Below are 23,261 nucleotides of genomic sequence, written 5' to 3'. Positions count from 1 at the left end.
TTATTTGCTATTGTCTTAATGAGATGTTCATCCCCTTGATTCTATTTATTGCTATTGTTCTTGTCTGTCCGTCTCCCCCGATTAGACTGTAAGCCCGTCAAAGGGCAGGACTGTCTCTATATGTTACCCATTTGTACATTCCAAGCGCTTAGTACAGTGCTCTGTACATAGTAAGGGCTCAATAAATACTATTGAATTATTATTAAAAAGTGCTTAATGTGACCGTTCGGTGTAAGTGCCAGGAAGGCCACAAGGGGGCAGCCGACGCCCGGGAATGAATTTGTTTCCCAGACTTGGATCTTTGGCCGCCAATTTTACAAAACATTTTTCCAGAGTCTAGAGCGGCAGATTATATCCAAATCCTCCCCTGTAAAAAACATCGGAGACAAAAATGGGCTTGGTGTGGAAGTGCCCGTTGAGCATCGTGAAGGAGTGAAAAAGAAAAAAAGAAATAGGGTGATCCAATTGTGCATCCAAAGCAGGTGTATTGTCCCTCCCCTCTATTCCACATTCCCCTTCCTCTAATCCCACCTTCCTTCCCCTCCCGGGGAGAAGCCCCTGGCATTCCCATTCCAAACCCAAAGATAATAATGTTGGTATTTGTTAAGTGCTTACTAGGTGCCAAGCACTGTTCTAAGCGCTGGGGGAGATACAGGGGAATCAGGTTGTCCCACGTGGGGCTCACACACTTTTAATCCCCGTTTTACAGATGAGGGAGCTGAGGCACAGAGAAGTTAAGTGACGTGCCCACAGTCACACAGCTGACAAGTGGCAGAGCCGGGAGTCGAACTCATGACCTCTGACTCCGAAGCCCGGACCATTACCCGCTCCCCTCCAAGTGGCTCTTGTTGGGGAGAAATTATAAAAAGATCAGCAACCAGATGGAGAAGCAGCATGGCCCAGTGGAAAGAACACGGGCCTGGGAGTCAGAGGACCTGGGTTTAAATCCCAGATATGCCGACTGCTCGGCCAATTGCTAGCTGATCTAATCGATGCTTAGAATTCCTTAACTCCCATTCTCTCCTAGACCCCCTCCAATCTGGCTTCCGTCCCCTCCACTCTACCGAGACTGCTCTCTCTAAGGTCACCCGTGACCTCCTTCTTGCCAAATCCAATGGTTCCTACTCCATTCTGATCCTCCTTGACCTCTCTGCTGCCTTTGACACTGTCGACCATCCCCTCCTCCTCCATACCTTATCTCACCTTGGCTTCACGGACTCCGTCCTCTCCTGGTTCTCCTCTTACCTCTCTGGCCGGTCATTCTCGGTCTCCTTCGCTGGAGCCTCCTCCCCCTCCCATCCTTTAACTGTCGGAGTTCCTCAAGGGTCAGTTCTCGGCCCTCTTCTGTTCTCCATTTACACTCACTCCCTCGGTGAACTCATTCGCTCTCACGGCTTTGACTACCATCTCTACGCAGATGACACGCAGATCTACATCTCCGCCCCTGTCCTCTCCCCCTCCCTTCAGGCTCGCATCTCCTCCTGCCTCCGGGACGTCTCCACCTGGATGTCGGCCCGCCACCTGAAACTCAACATGAGCAAGACTGAGCTCCTCATCTTCCCTCCCAAACCCGGTCCTCTCCCAGACTTCTCTATCACCGTGGATGGCACGACCATCCTTCCCGTCTCTCGGGCCCGCGATCTCGGTGTCATCCTTGACTCGTCCCTCTCGTTCACCCCACGCATCCTATCCATTACCAAGACCTGCCGGTTTCACCTCTACAATATCGCCAAGATCTGCCCTTTCCTCTCCACCCAAGCGGCTACCTTACTGTTACGGGCTCTCGTTATATCCCGGCTAGACTACTGTGTCAGCCTTCTCTCTGACCTCCCTTCCTCCTCTCTCGCCCCGCTCCGGTCTATTCTTCACTCCGCTGCCCGGCTCATCTTCCTGCAGCAACGATCTGGGCATGTCACTTCCCTTCTTAAACAACTCCAGTGGTTGCCTATCGACCTCCGCTCCAAACAAAAACTCCTCACTCTAGGCTTCAAGGCTCTCCATCACCTTGCCCCTTCCTACCTCTCCTCCCTTCTCTCTTTCTACCGCCCACCCCGCACGCTCTGCTCCTCTGCCTCCCACCTCCTCGCCGTCCCTCGGTCTCGCCTATCCCGCCGTCGACCCCTGGGTCACGTCCTCCCGCGGTCCTGGAACGCCCTCCCTCCTCACCTCCGCCAAACTGATTCTCTTTCCCTCTTCAAAACCCTACTTAAAACTCACCTCCTCCAAGAGGCGTTCCCAGACTGAGCTCCTCTTCTCCCTCTACTCCCTCTGCCATCCCCCTTTTACCTGTCTGTAGCTAAACCCTCATTTTCCCCTTTTCCCTCTGCTCCTCCACCTCTCCCTTCCCATCCCCACAGCACTGTACTCGTCCGCTCAACTGTATATATTTTCGTTACCCTATTTATTTTGTTAATGAATTGTACATCGCCTCGATTCTATTTAGTTGCCATTGTTTTTATGAGATGTTCTTCCCCTTGACTCTGTTTATTGCCATTGTTCTTGTCTGTCCGTCTCCCCCGATTAGACTGTAAGCCCGTCAAATGGCAGGGACTGTCTCTATCTGTTGCCGACTTGTTCATCCCAAGTGCTTAGTACAGTGCTCTGCACATAGTAAGCGCTCAATAAATACTATTGAATGAATGAATGAATAGCTGTAATCACATTATTAATAATTACGGTATTTGTTAAGCAATTACTATATGCCAGGCACTGTAAAAATGATGGGATTTAAGTACTTACTATGTGCCAGGCACTGTACCATTCATTCATTCATTCATTCAATAGTATTTATTGCACACTTACTATGTGCAGAGCACTGTACTAAGCGCTTGGAATGTACAAATCGGTAACAGATAGAGACAGTACCTGCCCTTTGATGGGCTTATGGTCTAATCGGGGGAGACGGACAGAAAAGAACAATAGCAATAAATAGAATCAAGAATCAATAGAATAGAATAGAATAGAATCAAGTAACAAGCACTGGACTAAGTGCTGGGGTGGATACAAGCAAATCGGGTTGACAAGGTGACCTTAGGCAAGTCACTAAAAGTGTCTGTGCCTCAGTTTCCTCAACTGTAGAATGGAGATTCACTATCTGTTCACCTTATTACTTAAGACTGGGAGCCGCAAGTGGGGCAGGGAATGTGTCCAAACTAATTGACTTGTACCTATCCCAGTGTTTATAACAGTGTTTGACACACAGTTAAGTGCTTAACAAGTACCATAAAACAAAGAAACAAACTTATTGCCAACCAGTAATTGCTGTTTCCCTTCTCAGGGTCGCACTTGGAGAGTTTCCAGTACTCTACCAGTCTCGACTACGGGAGAGAGAGTCGAGTAGAGGCCTAATCATTCCATTCCTAGCTTAGCCAGTGGCTACCGGTGGAAAGCAATCTGCTACAAGTCAAAACTCCCCTGTGCTGGGCAGCAGTGGCACAGGAGAGAGTCAAGGGCAGAGACTCAAGTTTACTGCGTGGAAGGCAGCATGGTAAACCACTTCTGTATTTTTACCAAGAAAATTATGGATACTCTACCAGGATGATTGCAGATGGAGAACGGGGCGTTCTGGGAGAGACGTGTCCATGGTGTCACTAAGGGTCGGAAACGACTTGACGGCATAAGACAAGACAAATGCTGTTTGTCTCTGAGAAGCAATTTACAGAGCTGTGCTTGTCTTCCTGTGGGCACATGCACCTCTAAAAGGCAGTCATCTGCATGGAGAAATTCCTAAAAGTCTGCTTCTAGGACTTTAGTTGATGCCTGTTGGGTTTGAAGAATTTTCCAGGGGAGAGAAAGGGTATTCTAACATCTGCATCTGAGTTTCTTTATTGGATTCTCTAACATGGCTGCCTAGAATCAATCAATCAATCATTTTTATTGGGCACATACTGTGTGCAGGCACTGTACTAAGCACTTGGGAGAGTACAATATAAGACTTGGTAGACACGATCCCTACTCACAGAGAGCAGTGTGGGAAGCATCATGGCCTAGTGGAAAGAGCACAGGGCCTGGAAGTCAGAGGACCTGGGTTCTAATCCCAGCTCCTCTATGAACCCACTTTGAGACCTTGGGCTAGTCGAGTCGCTAATAGCATGGCCTAGTGGATAGAGGATGGGGCTGGGAGTCAAGAGCACCTGGGTTCTAACCTGGGCTCTGCCACTTGTCCGCTGCATGACCTAGACAAATCATTTAACTTCTCTGTGTCTCAGTTACCTCGTCTATAAAATGGGGATTAAGACTGTGAGCCGTATTGACTGTGAGCCTGTGTCCAACCTGAATAACTTGTATCTACTCCTGTGCTTAGAAGAGTGCCTGGCACATAGTAAGTGCATAACAAATACCATAAAAAAAAAAGCTCACCAGGTGGACTCTGGCCAGGATCTTGCTTACAGTGAAGAGTAATGAAATGTTTCACTAATTGCTGCGATCTTATCTTGTCCCTTCACCTTTCTTCATAAAGATGGTGATGATAGTGGCATTTCTGAGGTCTTGTGGACGTTTCATGCTGAAGGAGAGCTCACATTAAATGCTAAACCTCAGAGGGTACCGCTGCTGCTGGGAAAAAAAAAAAAAAACATATACAGCATAAAATCATGTATGCTTCCATGAGTTTGTTCTTTGGTCCTGCCTTTTAGTGACTAGAATTTTGGGCGTTTGTGTGAGTCTTTGTATAACTGGGAACACGGTGTGGAGTTCCTCAACCTCTCATCCCAGCTCTGCCACTTGTCAGATCTGTGACTTTGGACTTGGACTGTTTCTTCATATGTAAAATAGGAATAAAATACTTGTTTTCCCTCCCTCTGAGCCCCACATATGACAGAGTCTCAGTCCAATATGATTATATTCAGCATTTGGTATTTGTGAAGTACTGTTTGAAGATACAAACTTATCAGGTTGGATCCAGTCCCTGTCTTACATAAGTTCACGGGCTCAATCCTGAGTCACAAAGAAGTAAAGTGATTTTTCCCTAGGTCACACAGCAGGCAAGGGGTGGAGCTAGGATTAGAACTCAGGTCCCCTGACTCCCAGGCATGTGTTCTATCCACTAGGCCAAGCTGCTTGGCACGTAGTAAGCTCTTCATAAACATCATCACTGTCATCATCAACATTGATTTATTTTATCACTGGGGTCATGTAGACCTCATAGTATCATGAAATTATTTTGACGATACCGGCTAAGCAGAGTGGCCTCATGAAAATGAGATTTCCAGAAATTGTCACTGTGACATGCACTTCAAGTTCAGGAACCTGGGTGATGGAGGAAGGAATGACAATTCTGAATAGATCCACAGAGATGCAGACTGTCAGGATACCATCATTAAAGATACTATACAGTCCTGAACCACCTCTGAAGGTTTAGGATGGCTCCGGGCTCATTACCGACAAAAAGGGAATCATGAAGAGATGGAGACAATAATTCAACATTCTCCTTAAGACATCCTCTATTATTTTTTTAATGATATTTGTTAGGTGCTTATTATGTGCCAAGCACTTTACTAAGCTCTGAGGTCACACAGCTGACAAATGGCAGAGCCGGGAGTCGAACTCATGACCTCTGACTCCCAAGCCTGGGCTCTTTCCGCTGAGCCACGCTGCTCACATGTCAGCTGTGTGACTGTGGGCAAGTCACTTCACTTCTCTGTGCCTCAGTTACCTCATCTGTAAAATGGGGATTAACTGTGAGCCTCACGTGGGACAACCTGAATACCCTGTATCTCCCCCAGCACTTAGAACAGTGCTCTGCACATAGTAAGCGCTTAACAAATACCAACATTATTATTTCAGTTTTGTTGATCAAGTATGTGGCCAGGTCATCTCATTCAAGAGCTAACCACTGATCCAAAATGAAGAACAGCTAGATAGTCTTCTTCAGTGACTTTGGACTGATCCACAAAGCACTACTGCTCTAAAGATCATATACTTTACAATTACCAGAGTAGGAATTGTAAAATTAAGACATTTGAGGTCCTTAGCATTAGCCACTAGGAGGAAAAAGAAAGAACTTGAAGCAAAGGAGGCAACAGACTAAGCCATGGGGCTCACAATCTCAATCTCCATTTTACAGATGAGGTAACTGAGGCTAAGAGAAGTGAAGTAACTAGCCCAAGGTCACACGGCAGACAAGTGGCAGAGCCTGAATTAGAACTCATGACCTCCTGACTCCCAGGCCTGTGCTGTATCCACTACACCATGCTGCTTCACCCCCCACCCGCCCCCATTGCACTTATGTGTATCTATCGGTGATATTTTTTGAGTGCTTACTGTGTGCAGAGCATTATATTAAGCAAAATTGGTGGACACGTTCCCTGCCCACACTGAGTTTACAATCTAGAGGAGGAACATCCTATATATTATAGTCAGGAAACACCCTTACACACTGTTCAGAGTAGCATGAACATCCACTATTTTAGACAATCAACAGATGGAAGTGTTGCAGCTTAAGCAACTGTAAATAGTCTTACATACCCATCATTATACTCTCTTACTTCCTATCAATCAATCTTATTTACCGAGCATTTAATTGAGTGTAGAGCACAGTATTAAGTGATCGGCAGAGTACAGTATAATAGAAGCATTCGATAAATACAAGTGAATTAAATTCCCTGCCCACAACGAGAAGTCTACAGTCTTATCTGTCATCTATTAACTATCTGCTTTTCCCAGTAGTGTTAAGTTCCTTGAGGACAGGGATAGCGTCTATTCATTCAATCGCATTTATTGAGCGCTTACTATGTGCAGAGCATTGTACTAAGTGCTTAATTATGGTATTTGTTAAGTAGTATGTGCCAGAGACTGTACTAAGCACCGGGGTGGATACAAGCAGATCGGGTTGAACACAGCCCTTGTCCCATGTGGGGCTCACAGTCTCAATTCTCATTTTACAGATGCGATAACTGAGGCTCAGAGAAGTGAAGTAACTTGCCCAAGGTCACACAGCAGACAAATGACAGAGCCGGAATTAGAACCCATGACCTTCTGACTCCCAGGCCAGTGCTCTATCCACTACACCATTACTCTACTGTACTCTCCCAAATGCTTAGTACAGTGCTCTGCACAAAGTTGTTGCCCAATGAATGCCACTGGTTGATAGATTGATCTACTCATTCCTATTGTATGACTGACTTTAAAATCCCTCACATAACTGGGGCTCTCTAAGGAAGCTTTTTGAAATGGGAATTATTTAAGCTTGTGGTGGAGAGGGAACGTGTCACCAACTCTGTTATACTGTACTCTCCCAAGCACTTAGTACGGTACTCCGAACACGGTAATAGCTCAAAAAATATCATTGATAATTTATAAACTATTTCATCACATTTAATTATCTTATTTTCTGTCTCTGACACATAATAAGCACCTAATAATATACAGCTAAATAACTAACACTAAATGAATGAAATGCCTTCCCCAGCCTGAAACGGAGTGATGCACGGTGAATTCACTGAAATAACCTAATTGTTTCTACCTCTTGTTTGCAGTCTTATTCCAAGGTATTTTGAAACAGAATGAATTTTACAAGAGAAACAGAGTTAGTTTCAATGCGAACCTTTTTTTATTAAAGTAAGAATGTATTTATGCTAGAGAACAGTTTACATTCATGGTAAACCAGCAAGCATATTTTCAAGAGGTGCAAGTTCTCTTCAACATGTCCCCACATTTATTCTACATGCTTTTTCACTGGACACACCCTTGCCCCTCCCCACATATGCATACACACAGAGTCCCACGATGAACATAGACACGTGGCCATCTCCATTAGATTAGCTCTCACTTGAGGGTTCAGTACGGAGTCCAGTGCCCTTGATATTTCCAGGATTAATGACAATCTGTCTTAGAGATGAAGTGTTACTTGAGGACAACTACATCGGCCCAAAATGGCCTCACTGTAATCAGTCTGTTTCACGTCCCCAGACTGGACCACCCTTAGGACACTGATGGATCTTTTGGCCCCATGGGAGAAGCCTGGGCAGGCTGAGAGTATTTCAATCAATCAATGGTATTTATTGAGTGCTTACTGTGTGCAGAATACTGTACTAAGCCCTTGGGAGAATACAACACAACAAAGTTGGTAGACAGGAATCCTGCTCACAAGGAGCTCACCGGACCGTCATACTTCAGGGGAAAGGGTTATAACCCCTCTAGAAATCCTTGGCTCTGGCTCCTCAAGGTGATATCAGTAACTGGTTACCAGTTTGGGGGCTAGTGGGACGCCACTGGCCTGGCCAAAGAGAAAAGGTATTCCTCCAACAGTTTTAATAGCTAAGTTTGGGTCCAGCTGTGGAAGTTTCACTTGATGGACCAACCAATTCCTCCCTCAGCCCAGACCCTTGGCCAGGTCCCAGGTGGTGTGATTTCAAGGCATTACACCCTCCCTACCTTGGACTTTCCCTAGCGGGGTTGGTGGTGTGGGCTGAGGGGAGGCCATGGGGTGGGATGGAGGGCAGGGAATGGCTGTGGGGCACTAAAAGAGTAACTAAAGTGGCTAAACTGAGAGATACTATTTGCTATATTGGGGTAAATAAAAGCATCATTTTAATGCCAGTGGGCAGTGGGCTGGAGCGCTGAGAGCTGGAGGCTGCCAGTGGCGGGGGGGGGGAGGGGGGAAACCCCCAGGGGGTAGAAATGGATTGTGTCACCATCCCAGAGAATTCCCTATCTCACTAGCTGCTGGGGCCTGGCCAGAGATCCCTCTCCCCTGTATCCCTCCACCACAGGCTTCCTGGGCAGACGGGAATGAATCCAAGCAGAAGCCTGAAAGCCAGGCCTTGGGGTATCTGGAGGGAAGGCAAGGCCTTCCGGTTCAGGTAATGGGTTTGCCAGAGGAAAGAAGAGAGAAAATTGTGAGAAAAAGAAGCATTTTCCCCACCCCACCCCCCAAACCCCGGTTCTCATGTCCCCAGCAGCAGCAGTGGATTTCGATGGGACGTTAATTACTCTAATGCCGCTTGAGTTCTTGATTGCCATTTTGATTTGTAAAAAAGACTCGATGAGTCAAAGACTCAGATCCCCCCACCCCCCAACCCTCCACCCAGCGTGAATAGCTCCTCCGTCCATCGGCTCCCAGTCCGGACGGTTTCCGCCTCGGCCGAGCCGAGGGCCCAGACGCTCAGCCGTCTCCGGGCTCCAGTTCCCGGGGAGCTTCTTCAGGAGAGCCGTCCCTGTGGATCCGGCCGTCACTCTTCATGCCGTGGAACGTCTTCTTGAAGGCCTCCATCATAGCGTGAGCCAGCTTCTTGGCCTCCAGCTTGCTCTCACACTCCACGGCATGGCAATCCATCTGATAGGACAGGTTGTCATCCATCTCCCGATACACCCAGGCGAAGAGGTTCGGGCTGACCTTGTGGTCGGCCGTGCAATAGGCGATGCGGGCTACCTGGAAGGTGTCCGTGTGGACGGCGGCCTCCCCTCTGAGGTCCAGGTGGTGGAGCCAGACTTGGAAGGGCCGGATTTCCAGGATGGCGTTGGCCCGGCCGGGGTCATCTCTGGCCGGTGCGCGCTGCTTCCAGAGTTCGACGACCGCCTTCTCCGTGCATCCAGGTGAAAACTGCAGGCCCACGGAGGGGACTTTCCCCAGATACGTGACCTGAAAAGGGAGGGGGACGTGAGATCAGTCAATCGTTCATTCACTCATTCATTCAATCGAATTTATTGAGCGCTTACTGTGTGCAGAGCACTCTACTAAGTGCTTGGAAAGTACAGTTCAGCAATAGAGACAATCCCTGTCCACAAGGAGTATAGAAAGGGGGAGACAGACATCAAAACAAGTAAACAGGCATCAGTATAAATGAATAGCATTATAGATATATACATATATACACAAGTGCTGTGGGGTAGGGAGAGCAGGGTAGAGCAAAGAGAGCAAGTCAGGGCGACATGGAGGGGAGGGAGAACTGAGAAAAAGGGGGGACTTAGTATGGGAAGGTCTGTTGGAGGAGGTGAGCCTCCAGGAGGGCTCTGAAGGGGGGAAGTGGGATTGGCGGATTTGAGGAGGGAGGGTATTCCAGGCCAGAGGTGGGACGTGGGCCAGGGATCAACGGCCGGACAGGTGAGAACGAGGCACAGAGAGAAGGTTAGCACCAAAGGAGTGGATTGTGCAGGCTGGGATGTAGAAAGAGAGAAGTGAAGTGAGGTAGAAGGAGGCAAGGTGAAGGAGAGTTTTGAAGCCAATAGTGAGGAGTTTTTGTTTGATACGGAGTTCGATAGGTAACCACTGGAGACTTTTGGGGTGCGTGGCAGGGGTGACATGCCCGGAATGTCTCTGTAGAAAGATAATCCAGGCAGCAGAATGAAGTATGGACTCAAGTGTGAAGAGAAGGAGGTTGGGAGGTCAGAAAGGAGACTGATGCAGTAACACAATCGGGATAGGATGCATGACTGTACTAAGGTGGTAGCGGTTTGGATGGAGAGGAAAGGACGGATCTTGTTGATGTTGTGAAGGTAAGACCGGCAGGTTTTGGTCACGGATTGGATATGTGGGATGAATGAGAGAGCAGAGTCAAAGATGACACCGAAGTTGTGGGCTTCTGAGACACAAAGGATGGTTGTGCCGTCCACAGTGACGGGAAAGTCAGGAAGAGGAGAGGGTTTGGGAGGGAAATTAAGGGGCTCCGTCTTGGGCAGGTTGCATTTTAGGTGGTGTGAAGATATCCAAGTAGAGATGTCCTGACTGCAGGAGGAGAGGCAAGCCTGGAGGGAGGGAGGGAGAGAGAACAGGGAAGGAGATGTAGATTTGGGTGTCATCCTCATAGAGATGGCAGTTTAAGCCTTTGGAGCAAATGAGTTTGCCAAGGGAGTGAGTATAGAGAGTATAGATGGAGAACTGAAGGGGACAAAGAACTGACCCTTTAAGAACCCCTACAGTTAGGGGATGGGACGGGGAGGAGGAGCTCCTGAAGGACACTGAGAATGAACAGAGAGATAAGAGGAGAACCAAGAGAGAACGGAGTCCATTAAGCCAAGGTTGGATAATGTGTGGAGGAGAAGGGGAGGGCCCACAGTGTCAAAGGCAGCTGAGACGTCGAGGAGGATTAGGATAGAGTAGGAGTCCCTGGATTTGGCAAGAAGGAGGTCATCGGTGACCTTTGAGAGGGCAATTTCAGTGGAGTGGAGGGGGTGGAAGCCAGAATGGAGAGGGTCCAGGAGAGAGCTGGAGGAGAAGAATTTGAAGCAGTGAGTGTAGATGACTCACTCCTGGAGTTTGGAAAGGAAGGATAGGAGGGAGATGGGGTGATACATGGAGGGGGCTTTGGGGCAAGGAAGGGTTTTTTAGGATGGGGGAGATATGGGCATGTTTGAAGGCAGAGGGGAAGAAGCCATTGGAGAGTGAGTGGTTGAAGATGAAAGTAAAGGAGGGGAGGAGGGAAAGGGCAAGAGTTTTTGTAAGATGCGAGGGAATGGGGTCTAATGCTCATGCGAACGAACGGGTTGGCACTTGAGAGGAGGGAGGAGAACCCCTCTGAAGATCCTGCTGGGAAGGATGGGAAAGTTGAAAAGGGGTCGAGGGGGGATGGAGGAGGGGTGATTTTGGGGGGCTCAGGCCTAATGGTGTTAATTTTCCTAATGAAGTAGGTGGTTATATCTTTGGGGGTGAGACATGGGGGACAGGGAGGGACAGGGGACCTGAGGAGGGAGTTAAATGTCCAGAACAATTGACGAGGGTGATGGGCAGGGCTGTCAATAAGGGAAAAGTGGTCAATTTATTGAGCGCTTGATTTCGAGCGCCGTACTAATTGCTTGGGAGAGTACAATGCAACAGAGTTGATAGACCCATGGCATAGTGGATAGAGCATGGGCCAGACAGTCAGAAGGATATGGGTTCTAATTCCAACTCTGCCACTTGTCTGCTGTGTGACCTTGGCCAAGTCACTTCACTTCTCTGGGCTTTAGTTACCTCATCTGTAAAATGGGGATTGAGAATGTGAGCCCCATGTGGGACAGGGGCTGTGTCCAACCCAATTTGCTTGTATCCACCCTAGCGATTAGTACAGTGTCTGGCAAATAACAGATGCCACAGTCATAATTATTATTATCATTATGATCCCTACCCATAAGGAGCTTACAGTCCTTAGGGGGAGACAGACATTAGAATAGATTATGGATAGTGGAAAATAGTAGAGTATAAGAATATTTATTTAAGGGAAGCAGCAACATCCAGTGGAAAGACTATAGGCCTGGGAATTAGAAGACCTAGGTTTGAATTCCAGCTCCACCACGTACCTGCTTCACTATTTATCTGCTCTGTAACCTTGGACAGGTCACATAGCTTCTCTGTGCCTCAGGTCCCTCATCCACAAAATGGGGATTCAAAAACCTGCTTGCCCTCCTACTGAGACTTTAAACTCCATGTGGGTTTCGTGTAGCTTGTGTCTGTCCCAGTGCTTAGTAAAGTGCTTGGCAAATAGTAAGCACTTAACAAATACCACAATTATTAATTATTATAAATGCTGAGGAGGTGAAGTGCGTATCAAAATGCCCAAGAGGTGCACAGCCATATTTATACTTAAATGCAGAGAGGAGGATGGATAGGGAAAATGAGGGCTTAGTCTGGGAAGGCCTCTTGGAGGAGATATGATTTTAAGAGGGTTTTGAAGGTGGGGAATGAGGTGCACTGTGAGAAATGAAAGGAAGGGAGTCATAACACTGTCTTCCCATATGTTGCCGAATTGTACTTTCCAAGGGCTTAGTACAGGGCTCTGCACACAGTAGGTGCTCAATAAATACGATTGAATGAATGAATGAATGAAAAAAGAGCGTTGCACCAGCTCGGAAGAGATGCTCCAATTCCTCAGATTCGAGATGGGAAGGGAGCAGGAAAGGAAAAGTCTCAGATGGAAATGTCCTGAAGGGCACCTAAGAGGACTTGGGATCTTTTTTTATGGTACCTGTTAAGCACTTACTATGTGCCAGGCACTGTACGAAATGCTGGGGTAGATACAAGACAATCAGGTTGGACGCCATCCATGTCCCCATTTTCCAGATGCGGTAACAGAGGCACAGAGAAGTTAAGTGACTTGGCCAAGGTCACACAGCAGACAAGTAGAAAAGCTGGGATTAGAATCCAGGTCCTTCTGACTACTGGGCCTGTGCTCTATCCCCTAAGACACCTTCATCCACTACGATACCTCCATCCTCATAGAGTCTCCTGGGAAAATGCTTCCTTCTCCTCCTAGAAGTTGTTCCCCTTCATGGGGCATGATTAGCACAAGATAAGAGTTTAATAAGCATCATAACTATTGTAATTATTATCATGATTTAAAACCCTAAGGAAGTGTCTTCTCCGTGGTTTCGATGCATGGGAATAATTGAAATCCTGAGTAGTTTCTCTCTCCTCCAGGTGGCCACATGACTCCTTTGGGATCTGCCTCCCCCGCTTCATGGCTCCCGTGACTCTGCTCCCAGCCTGCCTTGTGCAAAGCTCGCCAGATGGATTTAAGTCACTGCAGATCACTCTCTTGACCTCTCCGTCCACCATATGACCAAGCAAATCCACCATATCTTCCAAGTCCCTCTGGAAGAGCTCTCAGGTCCTCTGACTGGCTCCACGCTCTATCTACTAGACTACGCTGCTTCTAAATACTTAATAAATACTTTTTATTAATGCACTTTTAATAAACACCTTTATTACTACTACTTCTAAAGGAGTTTGGCTCACAGCACACAGTAGGGAGAGTAGGTGGTTCTCTTTCTTGGCAGAAATCAGATGCCAAGAGGCCAGCTTGAAAACAGAAAGAGGTCTTGCTAGCATGGATGGGAGAAATAAAGTAGCAGGGAGTGTCAGTTACACAGCAATCTTTTCAGTCATGCTTTTGTTTTCTTTTTTAAATGATATTTGTTAAGTGTTTACTATGTGTCAAACACTGTTCTAAGGACTGGGGTATTTACAAGTTACTTAGGTTGGGCACAGTCCCTACACCTACCCTACCTCACAGTCCAAGTAGAAGGGAGAACATGCAGGAATTTACTTTCAGTTAGTGTTTAAGATATGAATATCCCTCAAAAAAAGGAAGGACGGTGAGATCAGGGGCTTTGGACAATTTAAACCAATCATGTTGTCTTATTTTCAGGGACACTACTCCTGGAATGTAGTCAGAAGATCCTGAGCACAGGAGAATGTTTATATTGAAGCATTTTCCCAATCTGATCTTATTTTCAAATATTTTTCTGCTGGATTTTCCTCAGAGACTAGAACACCAGACCTGCCCAGGAGGCAGCAATGTGTTGTCGGTCTTGGTCGATCTTGGACCAAAATCTCACTCTTGAAGCTCAAAGGCGATCAAAATCCCACAAGGACCAGAGCTGGGTTTCTCATCCAGAATCATCTTTGTTTTTGCCAGATGGGTAAAAATAATAATAATGATGGTATTTGTTAAGTGCTTACTATGTGCCAAGCAGTGTTCTAAGCCCTTTGGATAGATGGAAGGTTCTCAGGCGGTCCCACGTGGGGCTCACAGTCTTAATCCCCACTTTACAGATGAAGTAACTGAGGCACAGAGAAGTTAAGTGACTTGCCCGAAGTCACACAGCTGACAAGTGGCAGAGGCGGGATTAGAACCGACGACCTCTGTCTCCCAAGCTCGTGCTCTTTGCACTAAGCCACGTTGCTTCCCCAAGCAGTGGAAGAAGCAGCATCACCTAATGAGAAGACCATGGTCCTGAGAGTCAGAGGACCTGCGTTCTCATGCCGGCTACACTGCGTACCTGCTGGTTGACCTTGGGCAAGTTCATTCATTCTTTCAATCATATGTATTGCATGCTCACTGTGTGCAAGGCACTGTATTAAGCACCTGGGAGAATACAGTATAACAAACAGACACATTCCTGCCCACAACGAGCTTACAGTCTAGAGGAAGTCGTTTCACTTCTCTGTGCCTCAGTTCCCTCATCTGCAGAATGGGGATTCAATAAATGTTTTTCCTCATACTTAGACTCCGAGCCACTTGTGGGACCTGATTACCTTGTATCTACCCCAGAGCTCAGTACAGTGTCTGGTATATGGTAAGTGCTTACCAAATACTACAATTATTATTCTTAACTACGAAGAGAAATCAAGGATAGCAGTTCAACATTTCAAATGGCCAAATTTAAATTTGCAATATATTGAGGCAAAACCAAACACATTACCTCTCTCCAACTCCAGATTCGTAATCTTTCGAAAGAGCAATTCTCCAACTGACAAGGAAAGAATACTTGATATTTATGTAAAGGTATGTGTATATCTTTAAATTAAATATTATAAATTATTTATTCATATGAATGTCTGTCTACCTCTCTAGATTGAAAACTCGTTATGGGCAGGGAACGTATCTGCTAATTCTGTTGTACTGTACTCTCCCAACCTTTTAGTATTCATTCATTCATTCATTCATTCAATAGTATTTATTGAGCGCTTACTATGTGCAGAGCACTGTACTAAGTGCTTGGAATGTACAAATCGGCACAGTGCTCTGCACATAGTAAGTACTCAATAAATACCATTGATTGATTTCATTCATTCAATCGTATTTATTGAGTGCTTACTGTGGGAAGAGTATGGTATTAAGCTCTTGGGAGAGTACAGTACAACAATAAATGGACACATTCCTTGACCCCCAACAAGCGGCAAGTTCCTGTTATATTGTATTAGAGAAGCAGCGTGGCTCAGTGGAAAGAGCCCGGGCTTGGGAGTCAGAGGTCATGGGTTCAAATCCCTGCTCTGCCACTTGCCAGCTGTATGACTGTGGGCAAGTCACTTCACTTCTCTGTGCCTCAGTTACCTCATCTGTCAAATGGGGATTAACTGTGAACCTCCCGTGGGACAACCTGATTACCCTGTATCTACTCCAGCACTTAGAACAGTGATCTGCACAGTAAGCGCTTAACAAATACCAACATTATTATTATTACTCTCTGAAGTGCCTAGTACAGTGCTCTGCACACAGTAAGCACTCAGTAAATGAGATTGATTGATTCCATTTAAAATGAAGTGAGCGAGTCAGGATTTCTGAGCTTGGTGCCAAGGAAAGGGAAGGGCAGGGAAAGGAGAACGACACAGAGAGGGACATGGAGACACAGGTGGAGACAGACACAAAGGCAGAACCCATCACTTGCAAGACCACTAGACAGATTCAGGCAGGGATCCTAGACACAGGGTCAAAGCAGCATGGCCTAGTGGATAGTGCTTAGACCTGGGAATCAGAAGGTCATGAGTTCTAATTTCAGATCTGCCACCTGTCTGTTGTGTGCTCTTGGACAAGTCCCTTCTCTTCTCTGTGCTTTAGTTACCTCAGCTGTAAAATTGGGATTAAGACTGTGAACCCCATGTAGGACAGGGACTGTGTCCAACCTGATTTGTTTGTAACCAGCCCAGCACTTAGTACAGTGTCTGGCACATAGTAAGCATTTAACAAATGTCACTATTATTATTATTATTTTACTACCAGTGTAGCAAGAAAGAATTGAGCTGGCACAGGGCAAAATCATTAAATTTATTGTACTTTCCTCACCCTGATGAATTATGTTGACATTCAATAGGGACTGGGTTAGGATAGAATTATAGAATGAGCTAACAAAAATCAAATCGGAGGTCCATTGCGGTTTAATCGTGCTTGCCAAAAAATGTAAGAATCCTGATGGTTTTACAATAAAAGGAATGCATTCTTCTATCAATAAGCATGGCTTACACTGTGGATAGTGTATGCCAAATATCGCTTTCCTGGGGGTGAAGTCGTGGGTGGATATTGTGCACCTCAAAATTTGGAAGGTGACCTACGACACTGTTGTGGGCAGAAGATTTTTCAATAATAATCATAATAATAATGGTATTTTTTAAGCGCTTCCTATGTGCTAGGCACTTTATTAAGCTTTGGGACCAATACAGGGAAATTGGGTTGGACATAGTCTCCGTCCCACATGGGGCTCACAGTCTTGAATCCCCATTTTACAGATGAGTTAACAGAGGCACAGAGAAGTTAAGTGACTTGCCCAAGGTCATCCAGCAGGCAACTGGTGGAGCCAGGATTAAAACCCACGTCCTTCTGACTCCCAGGCCTATGATCTATCAAAGGCTGTTGGTCGGCGTAGACTGTCACTAACACCTCTTTTCAGTTTCCAGTCCACTTTCACAGTGACTTCGTTGGTACATCCCTAGTCCTAAAGCCGAGTGTCCAGGGGGGCAAACTTTTTTTTAAATGGCATTTGTTAAGCACTTACTATGTGCCAGGCACTGTACTAAGCACTGGGGTAATACAAGTTTGGCTGGACGCAGTCCATGTCCCACATAGGGTTCACAGTCTTAATCCCCATGTTACAGATGAGGTAACTGAGGCTCAGAGAAGTGAAGTGGCTTGCCCAAGGTCACACAGCAGACAAGTGCAGTGGCAGAGCTGGGACTAGAACCCAGGTTCTTCTGACTCCAGGCCAGTGCTCTATCCATTAGGCCATATCATCACACAGTTCACCCAAACATCCTGGTGGCCCTTTTGGAGAGCAAATACTGGTCTAGATGGGTCCTAGGCTCTTCTAGATTGTGAGCCCGTTTTGAGCAGGGATTGTCTCGATTTGTTGCTGAATTGTACTTCCCAAGCACTTAGTACAGTGCTCTGCACACAATAAGCACTCAATAAATAATTTTTCAAATAAATTCATTTGAAAAAATGAATGAAGACTAGATTCTGAACTAATGTCAGCATTTCTTACTGTCTTCGGGTACTGAAGATCCATGCTCACCATTTCTTCCCCTCTTCAAAGCCCTACTGAGAGCTCACCTCCTCCAGGAGGCCTTCCCAGACTGAGCCCTCCCTTTCCCTCTTCTCCTCCTCCCCTCCCCATTCCCCCTACTCCTTCCCTCTGCTCTTCCCCCTTCCCCTCCCCACAGCACTTGTGCATATGTGTATATATTACTCTATTTTGTTAATGATGTGTAGATATCTATGATTCTATTTATCTTGATGGTACTGACGCCTGACTACTTGTTTTGTTTTGTTGTCTGTCACCCCATTTAGACTGTGAGCCCGTTGTTGGGCAGGGATCGTCTCTGTTGCCGAGTTGCACATTCCAACCGCTAATACAGTGCTCTGCACATAGTAGGTGCTCAATAAATAAGAATGAATGAATGAAGTACAGTCATTATTCACCACTGGCTTTAAAACACTGTCAGTTCTCCCCATCCTACTTGAGCTCTCTCCTTTCCCACTGTAACCCAGCTCTCATACTTTGCTCCTCTAACGCCAACGTACTCATTGGCCCTTGATCTCATCTCTCTCGTTGTTGACCCCTTGCTCACTTCCTCCCTCCTGCCTGGAGCTCCCTCTCCTTTCCAACCCAACAGACCTCCACTTTCTCCATCTTCCCATCTTCGCAGCCCAGCGTGGCTCAGTGGAAAGAGCCTGGGCTTTGGAGTCAGAGGTCATGGGTTCGACTCCCGGCTCTGCCATTTGTCAGCTGTGTGATTGTGGGCAAGTCACTTGACTTCTCTGTGCCTCAGTTACCTCATCTGTAAAATGGGGATTAACTGTGAGCCTCACGTGGGACAACCTGATTACCCTGTATCTACCCCAGCGCTTAGAACAGTGCTCTGCACATAGTAAATGCTTAACAAATACCAACATTATTATTAAATGTCAAGTTTTCCTAAGTCATGATTTCTGTAGCCTCTTTCTCCTGAATTTTTAAGAGTAATTGTCCCACCACCTTAGCAGGTGTGACAGTCCCAGAGTTTGGGAGAATTTAATGCCCCGATCCCTTCCACTGATGGTCACTGACAAGGAGAGAGAAGGGACACCAGGCTGAAATGGCACTCTAAAATCTTCCCGTTCAACAATAATCACGGACACGCTCAACCTAAACCTAATTCACCGTTCAAGGATTGTGAAATCGTGAAGAGAGGCAAAGTGAGCAGTGGGAAGTACAGCTTTGCTACTTATTGCTTGGAAGGGATGGTTGTGACAGATGGCACTGTATTAGTGATTTCATGATAACTGCATAATGGTTCTGGATTGCTTCCACTCCCATGGGCCTGGCAATATCCTAATTCAGGAAGTCCCAGCGCTTAGGCTGGCACGTGCCCAGAAGGACACCCTCCAGATGACTGGGGTCTCCTCACCCACTGCCAGGAGCCTGCTGAGACTGTGTTTAGACTGTGAGCCCGTCACTGGGAAGGGATTGTCTCTATCTGTTGCCGAATTGTACATTCCAAGTGCTTATACAGTGCTCTGCACATAGTAAGCGCTCAATAAATACTATTGAATGAATGCTGAGCATGCTGGGGGTTCAATTTCAGGCAGGAAGGAACTACCGGGCAGAGTCCCCAGCAGCAAAACAGCATGGCATAGTGGATAGAGCACAGGCCTGGGTGTCAGAAGGTCCTGGGTTCTAATCCCAGCTCCACCGCTTTTCTGCTCTTTGACCTTGGGCAAGTCACTTCACTTCTCTGGGCCTCAGTTACCTCATCTGTAAAATGGGGATGGAGACTATGAGCACCAAATAGAACACGGACTGTGTGTATCCTGATTAGCTGGTATCGATCCCAGTGCTTAACACAGAGCCTGGCACATTGTAAACGTTTAACAAATACCATCATCTACAGTCAGGACAATGTGGGAAGGCTGTAGAGTTTGGCTCCAGGAAGTTGGACATGGTATATGGCTGGAAGGAAGGTGGGTGAGGATGGGGAGTGGGAGTGGACCGGGTGAATGCATAGTTGTTGTCTGCGAGAAGGGGTGGAGGGGGTGGCACCCATCCAGGCTTGAAGGAGGTAGATTCAAAGCAACAAAAGGAAAATATTTTTCACACAGTGATGGGTGAGCATATGGAATTTGTTACCACGGGAAGTTATGCAGCCAAAAATATCAGCAGGTTCAAAAAATTCACAGATGAGAGGCCCAAAATGGAACACAAGAGGGAAAATTAGGAACACAGAGAGGAAGGTAGGAATATTGTATGGCCATCCTCTGTACATTAGATTGGATGTCAAGAAGAGCAACCATCACCTTGCACCCCCAAGAACCTTATTGCCCCTGTCGGAGGCAGGTACTGGGATGCTGATGTAATGGCACAAATCACTCACTGTCTTTCATTTTTGTGCATCAAAGCTTGAACATTGAACATTTGGTTTTATAATAATAACACTAAAATAATTGTGGTATTTGTGAAGCACTCATTATGTGCCAGATACTGTACTAAGAGCTGGGGTTGATACAAGCAAATCAGGTTGGACACAGAATCTGTCCCATATGGGGCTCACAGTCTTAATCTCCGTTTTAGAAATGAGGAAACTGAGGCACAGAGAACTGATGTGACTTGCCCAAGGCCACACAGCAGACAAGTGGCAGAGAATCTACTCTAGGGTCACACCGTTTAGTCAGTTCCACATCCTCTCCCTGCGGTCCATAGAGCCTGGACCATATAGCAATCTCATCTGACTTCTGTTCGCTCTACCACAGCCGCTTCGGGCAGCGATCCGCTTCCATGACGGCGGGCTTCCCAATTTCCCTGCTAAGGCCTCCTCTGCATTCTGGCACTTTTTCATTCTGTTTACTCTGAGTGAGTTCTCGAAGCACAACATTCAGGCTAGTCTAGGAAAACATCAAAAGTGAAGTTGTTTCTCATTTGCATTGCTCGCCAAAAATGCACTTAGTGGTCCCACTTTGCAAATACATGTTTGTAATCGGGATGCATGTGGTTCCTTAAGGCAGAGCATGGATTTCTCAGGCAAAGGTGCCAGATTTTATTTGAGGCAGTCTCACGTCCCTTGCTACCACACTATTCTGGGCTTGACGGATTTTTATTTTCACGGAATTTTTCTGAAGCAGATTTATCACTCAGAATTCAGGAGTATACATCCAAGGCTGTCTGGGTGGATTGCATCGACAGCATTCCCGAGCCCAGATGTCAGGACTGATTAACGAAAATCTTGCTCTTCAGCTGGCCTGTTCAAGTCAGGAATGAATGGATTCCTTTAAGTAGGAAAGTTTCATCCCCACCCAGTGGCTGGGAAGGAGCCCAACATCCATGGAACTCCCTTAGCCTAGGGATCCTGAGAGATTGGTGCTACTTCTTGCTAATAACTGTGCTATTTGTTAAGCTCTTACAATGTGCCAGGCACTGTACTAAGCGCTGGGGTGGGTACAAGCCAATCGGGCTGGCCGTAGTCTGCTATATCTTTATTCTTCCTCTTGCTTTCACTGTTTATTTGTAAATGATTTTTTACTTATCCCCCATCCCCCCATTAAACTGAAAGCTCCTTGTAGGCAGGGCAGCATTCTCCTAAACACGTAAACCCACTGTAGGCGGGAAACATGTGTACCAACTCTGTTATATAATAATTATGGCATTTGTTAAGCGCGTACTATGTGCCAGGCACTATGCCAAGTGCCGGGGTTGATACAAGCTAATCAGGATGGACACAGACTCAAAGAAGCACAAAGAAGTGAAGTAACTTGCCTAAAGTTACACAGAGACAAATGGTGGAGCTGGATTAGAACCAATGACTTTCTGACTCCTAGCCCCCTGCCCTATCCACTACACCATGTTACTTCTCTAAGTACTTTCCCAAGTGCTTAGTACAATGTTCTGCACACAGTAAGTGCTCAATAAATACCATTGATTGATTGATTGACTTAGTACAGTGTGTAGCCACAGTAGGTACTCAATAAATACCACTGATTGATTGTCTCCCACTGGGGAATTCTGATGCTCTCAATGGAAGTGTCCCCAAGTAAATAGGACAGAAAGTGCTCTTGGAAGGAGAAACACTTTTAGAAGACAGAATTTCTGGAGAGACAAGGCCAATCAAAAAAAAAAAACCAAAAAGCCCACAGCCTTTTTTCAGGCTTCCAGAAAGACATGGGTCCCAAACAGGAACCAACAGATTCCCGAACTGGGATGCTCACTTCCAAGCGAAACAAAATGGCATAGAATTGAAGGGGAGCTTTTCCCTCACGTCTACCAAAAAAGTCTCCTGGGCCCCAACGTGTTCACTGGGTGCCAATGACGCTGGTTCATTCCAAATGGAAAAATGGTTCGAGAACAGTCTCTGAATGGAAACCAATCCTGTCTGGACCACCAAGGCAATGTTAGCTTTTCGGCTGCATGAACAGCAGTCGGGCAGAACGGCCCGGGGAATCACTTACATTCATGGAAGGGAGTGTTCTGACTACCCAGACGGTGGTGCCTGCAGGAATCACCCTTCCTTGCTCATTCTGTTCTAGTCCAAACTTGACTTCTCTGAGGCTTCGCTTGCATTGTGGTCTTCCTTCTCCCTCTGTCTCTCCCCTTTCACTCCCCTTTAGAAGGGTCACCACCCTTTTGAGGATAAGGAGCCTCATTTATAAACAAACACCAAATGACTGGCTTTTATATGGCATAAAGGAAAGAGTATTACTGATGTGGGAATCTTCTCCCACAACAGAGATAACTGGATTTGTAGATTCCAACCCCGGACCACATGCCCTCCTGAAGTCCCCATCCTTTCCACCCTGATTCCTCCTGCTACTGGAACAGGTGAAGTCTGTGAGGATGATCATTTCTGAGGACCCACTGTTATTTCCCAAAGGGTAGGAGAATGCTCTTACCTAATGGATATACAGAAAATGGAGGCTGCATCAACTGCCAACAGAATGCAAGACAGTACCCTAACAAATACCATCGCTCAGTGTCCAGCTTCTCTTTCTGGAAAATCAACTCCCTTGCCCTGCTCTTCCAATAAAGTCTCCAGTGACCTCAACCTCTCCACACTGGCTCATTCCATTGGCTCCTCTGGGCACAGAATGAAGATTCATACACAAGTTAAATGGCCTCTCTCAATTTTTCCCATTTCGTTCTGATTCAAAATAGGGTTACCAGTTAAAAACTGTCCTCAAAGTGATAAAAGTCAATGCTCTCATTCATTCATTCATTCATTCATTCATTCATTCATTCATTCATTCAATCATTTGCATTTATTGAGCACTTAATGCTTTCCATCCCAACGGTGGATGATGATCTTTTTCCAAATCGTCCCCCTCCTCAAGCATCTTTTCGGAATCACTGAGCCTTACCAAAGCCGAGGGAGGGAAGAATTCTGAGCGGAAGATGCTGTTGGGTAGCTGTCACTCTCCTCCCTAATTTCCCAGAATCCCCCATTCAACCCACCTGTTGACCATTCCCAGCCAGGTAGGCTTCACCCAGAAAGTCCGTTAGATGTCGCTGCCAATCCAAGCAGGAAGGCCCCGGGGGCAGCCAATCCTCTAGGTCACAGTGGGAAATTATAATAATAATAATGATGATGGTATTTGTTAAGCACTTCTTAA

At 46.4% G+C, this 23,261-nt stretch overlaps 1 protein-coding gene across 1 annotated transcript in view; it reads right to left on the bottom strand.

Moving 5' to 3' along the window:
* Positions 1-7,524: 7,524 nt before the first annotated feature.
* Positions 7,525-23,261, bottom strand: part of PID1 (phosphotyrosine interaction domain containing 1) — a 151,684-nt gene continuing 135,947 nt past the window's right edge. The window contains exon 3 of the mRNA XM_029074966.2: positions 7,525-9,580. Coding sequence (XP_028930799.1) covers positions 9,104-9,580 — 477 coding nt within the window. The 3' untranslated portion in view covers positions 7,525-9,103. The remainder of the gene's footprint in view (positions 9,581-23,261) is intronic.

This window comes from Ornithorhynchus anatinus, chromosome 1, assembly GCF_004115215.2.
Source record: "Ornithorhynchus anatinus isolate Pmale09 chromosome 1, mOrnAna1.pri.v4, whole genome shotgun sequence".
NCBI classification, from domain to species: Eukaryota; Metazoa; Chordata; class Mammalia; order Monotremata; family Ornithorhynchidae; genus Ornithorhynchus; species Ornithorhynchus anatinus.
This window is presented reverse-complemented; position numbering and strand designations above follow the sequence as displayed.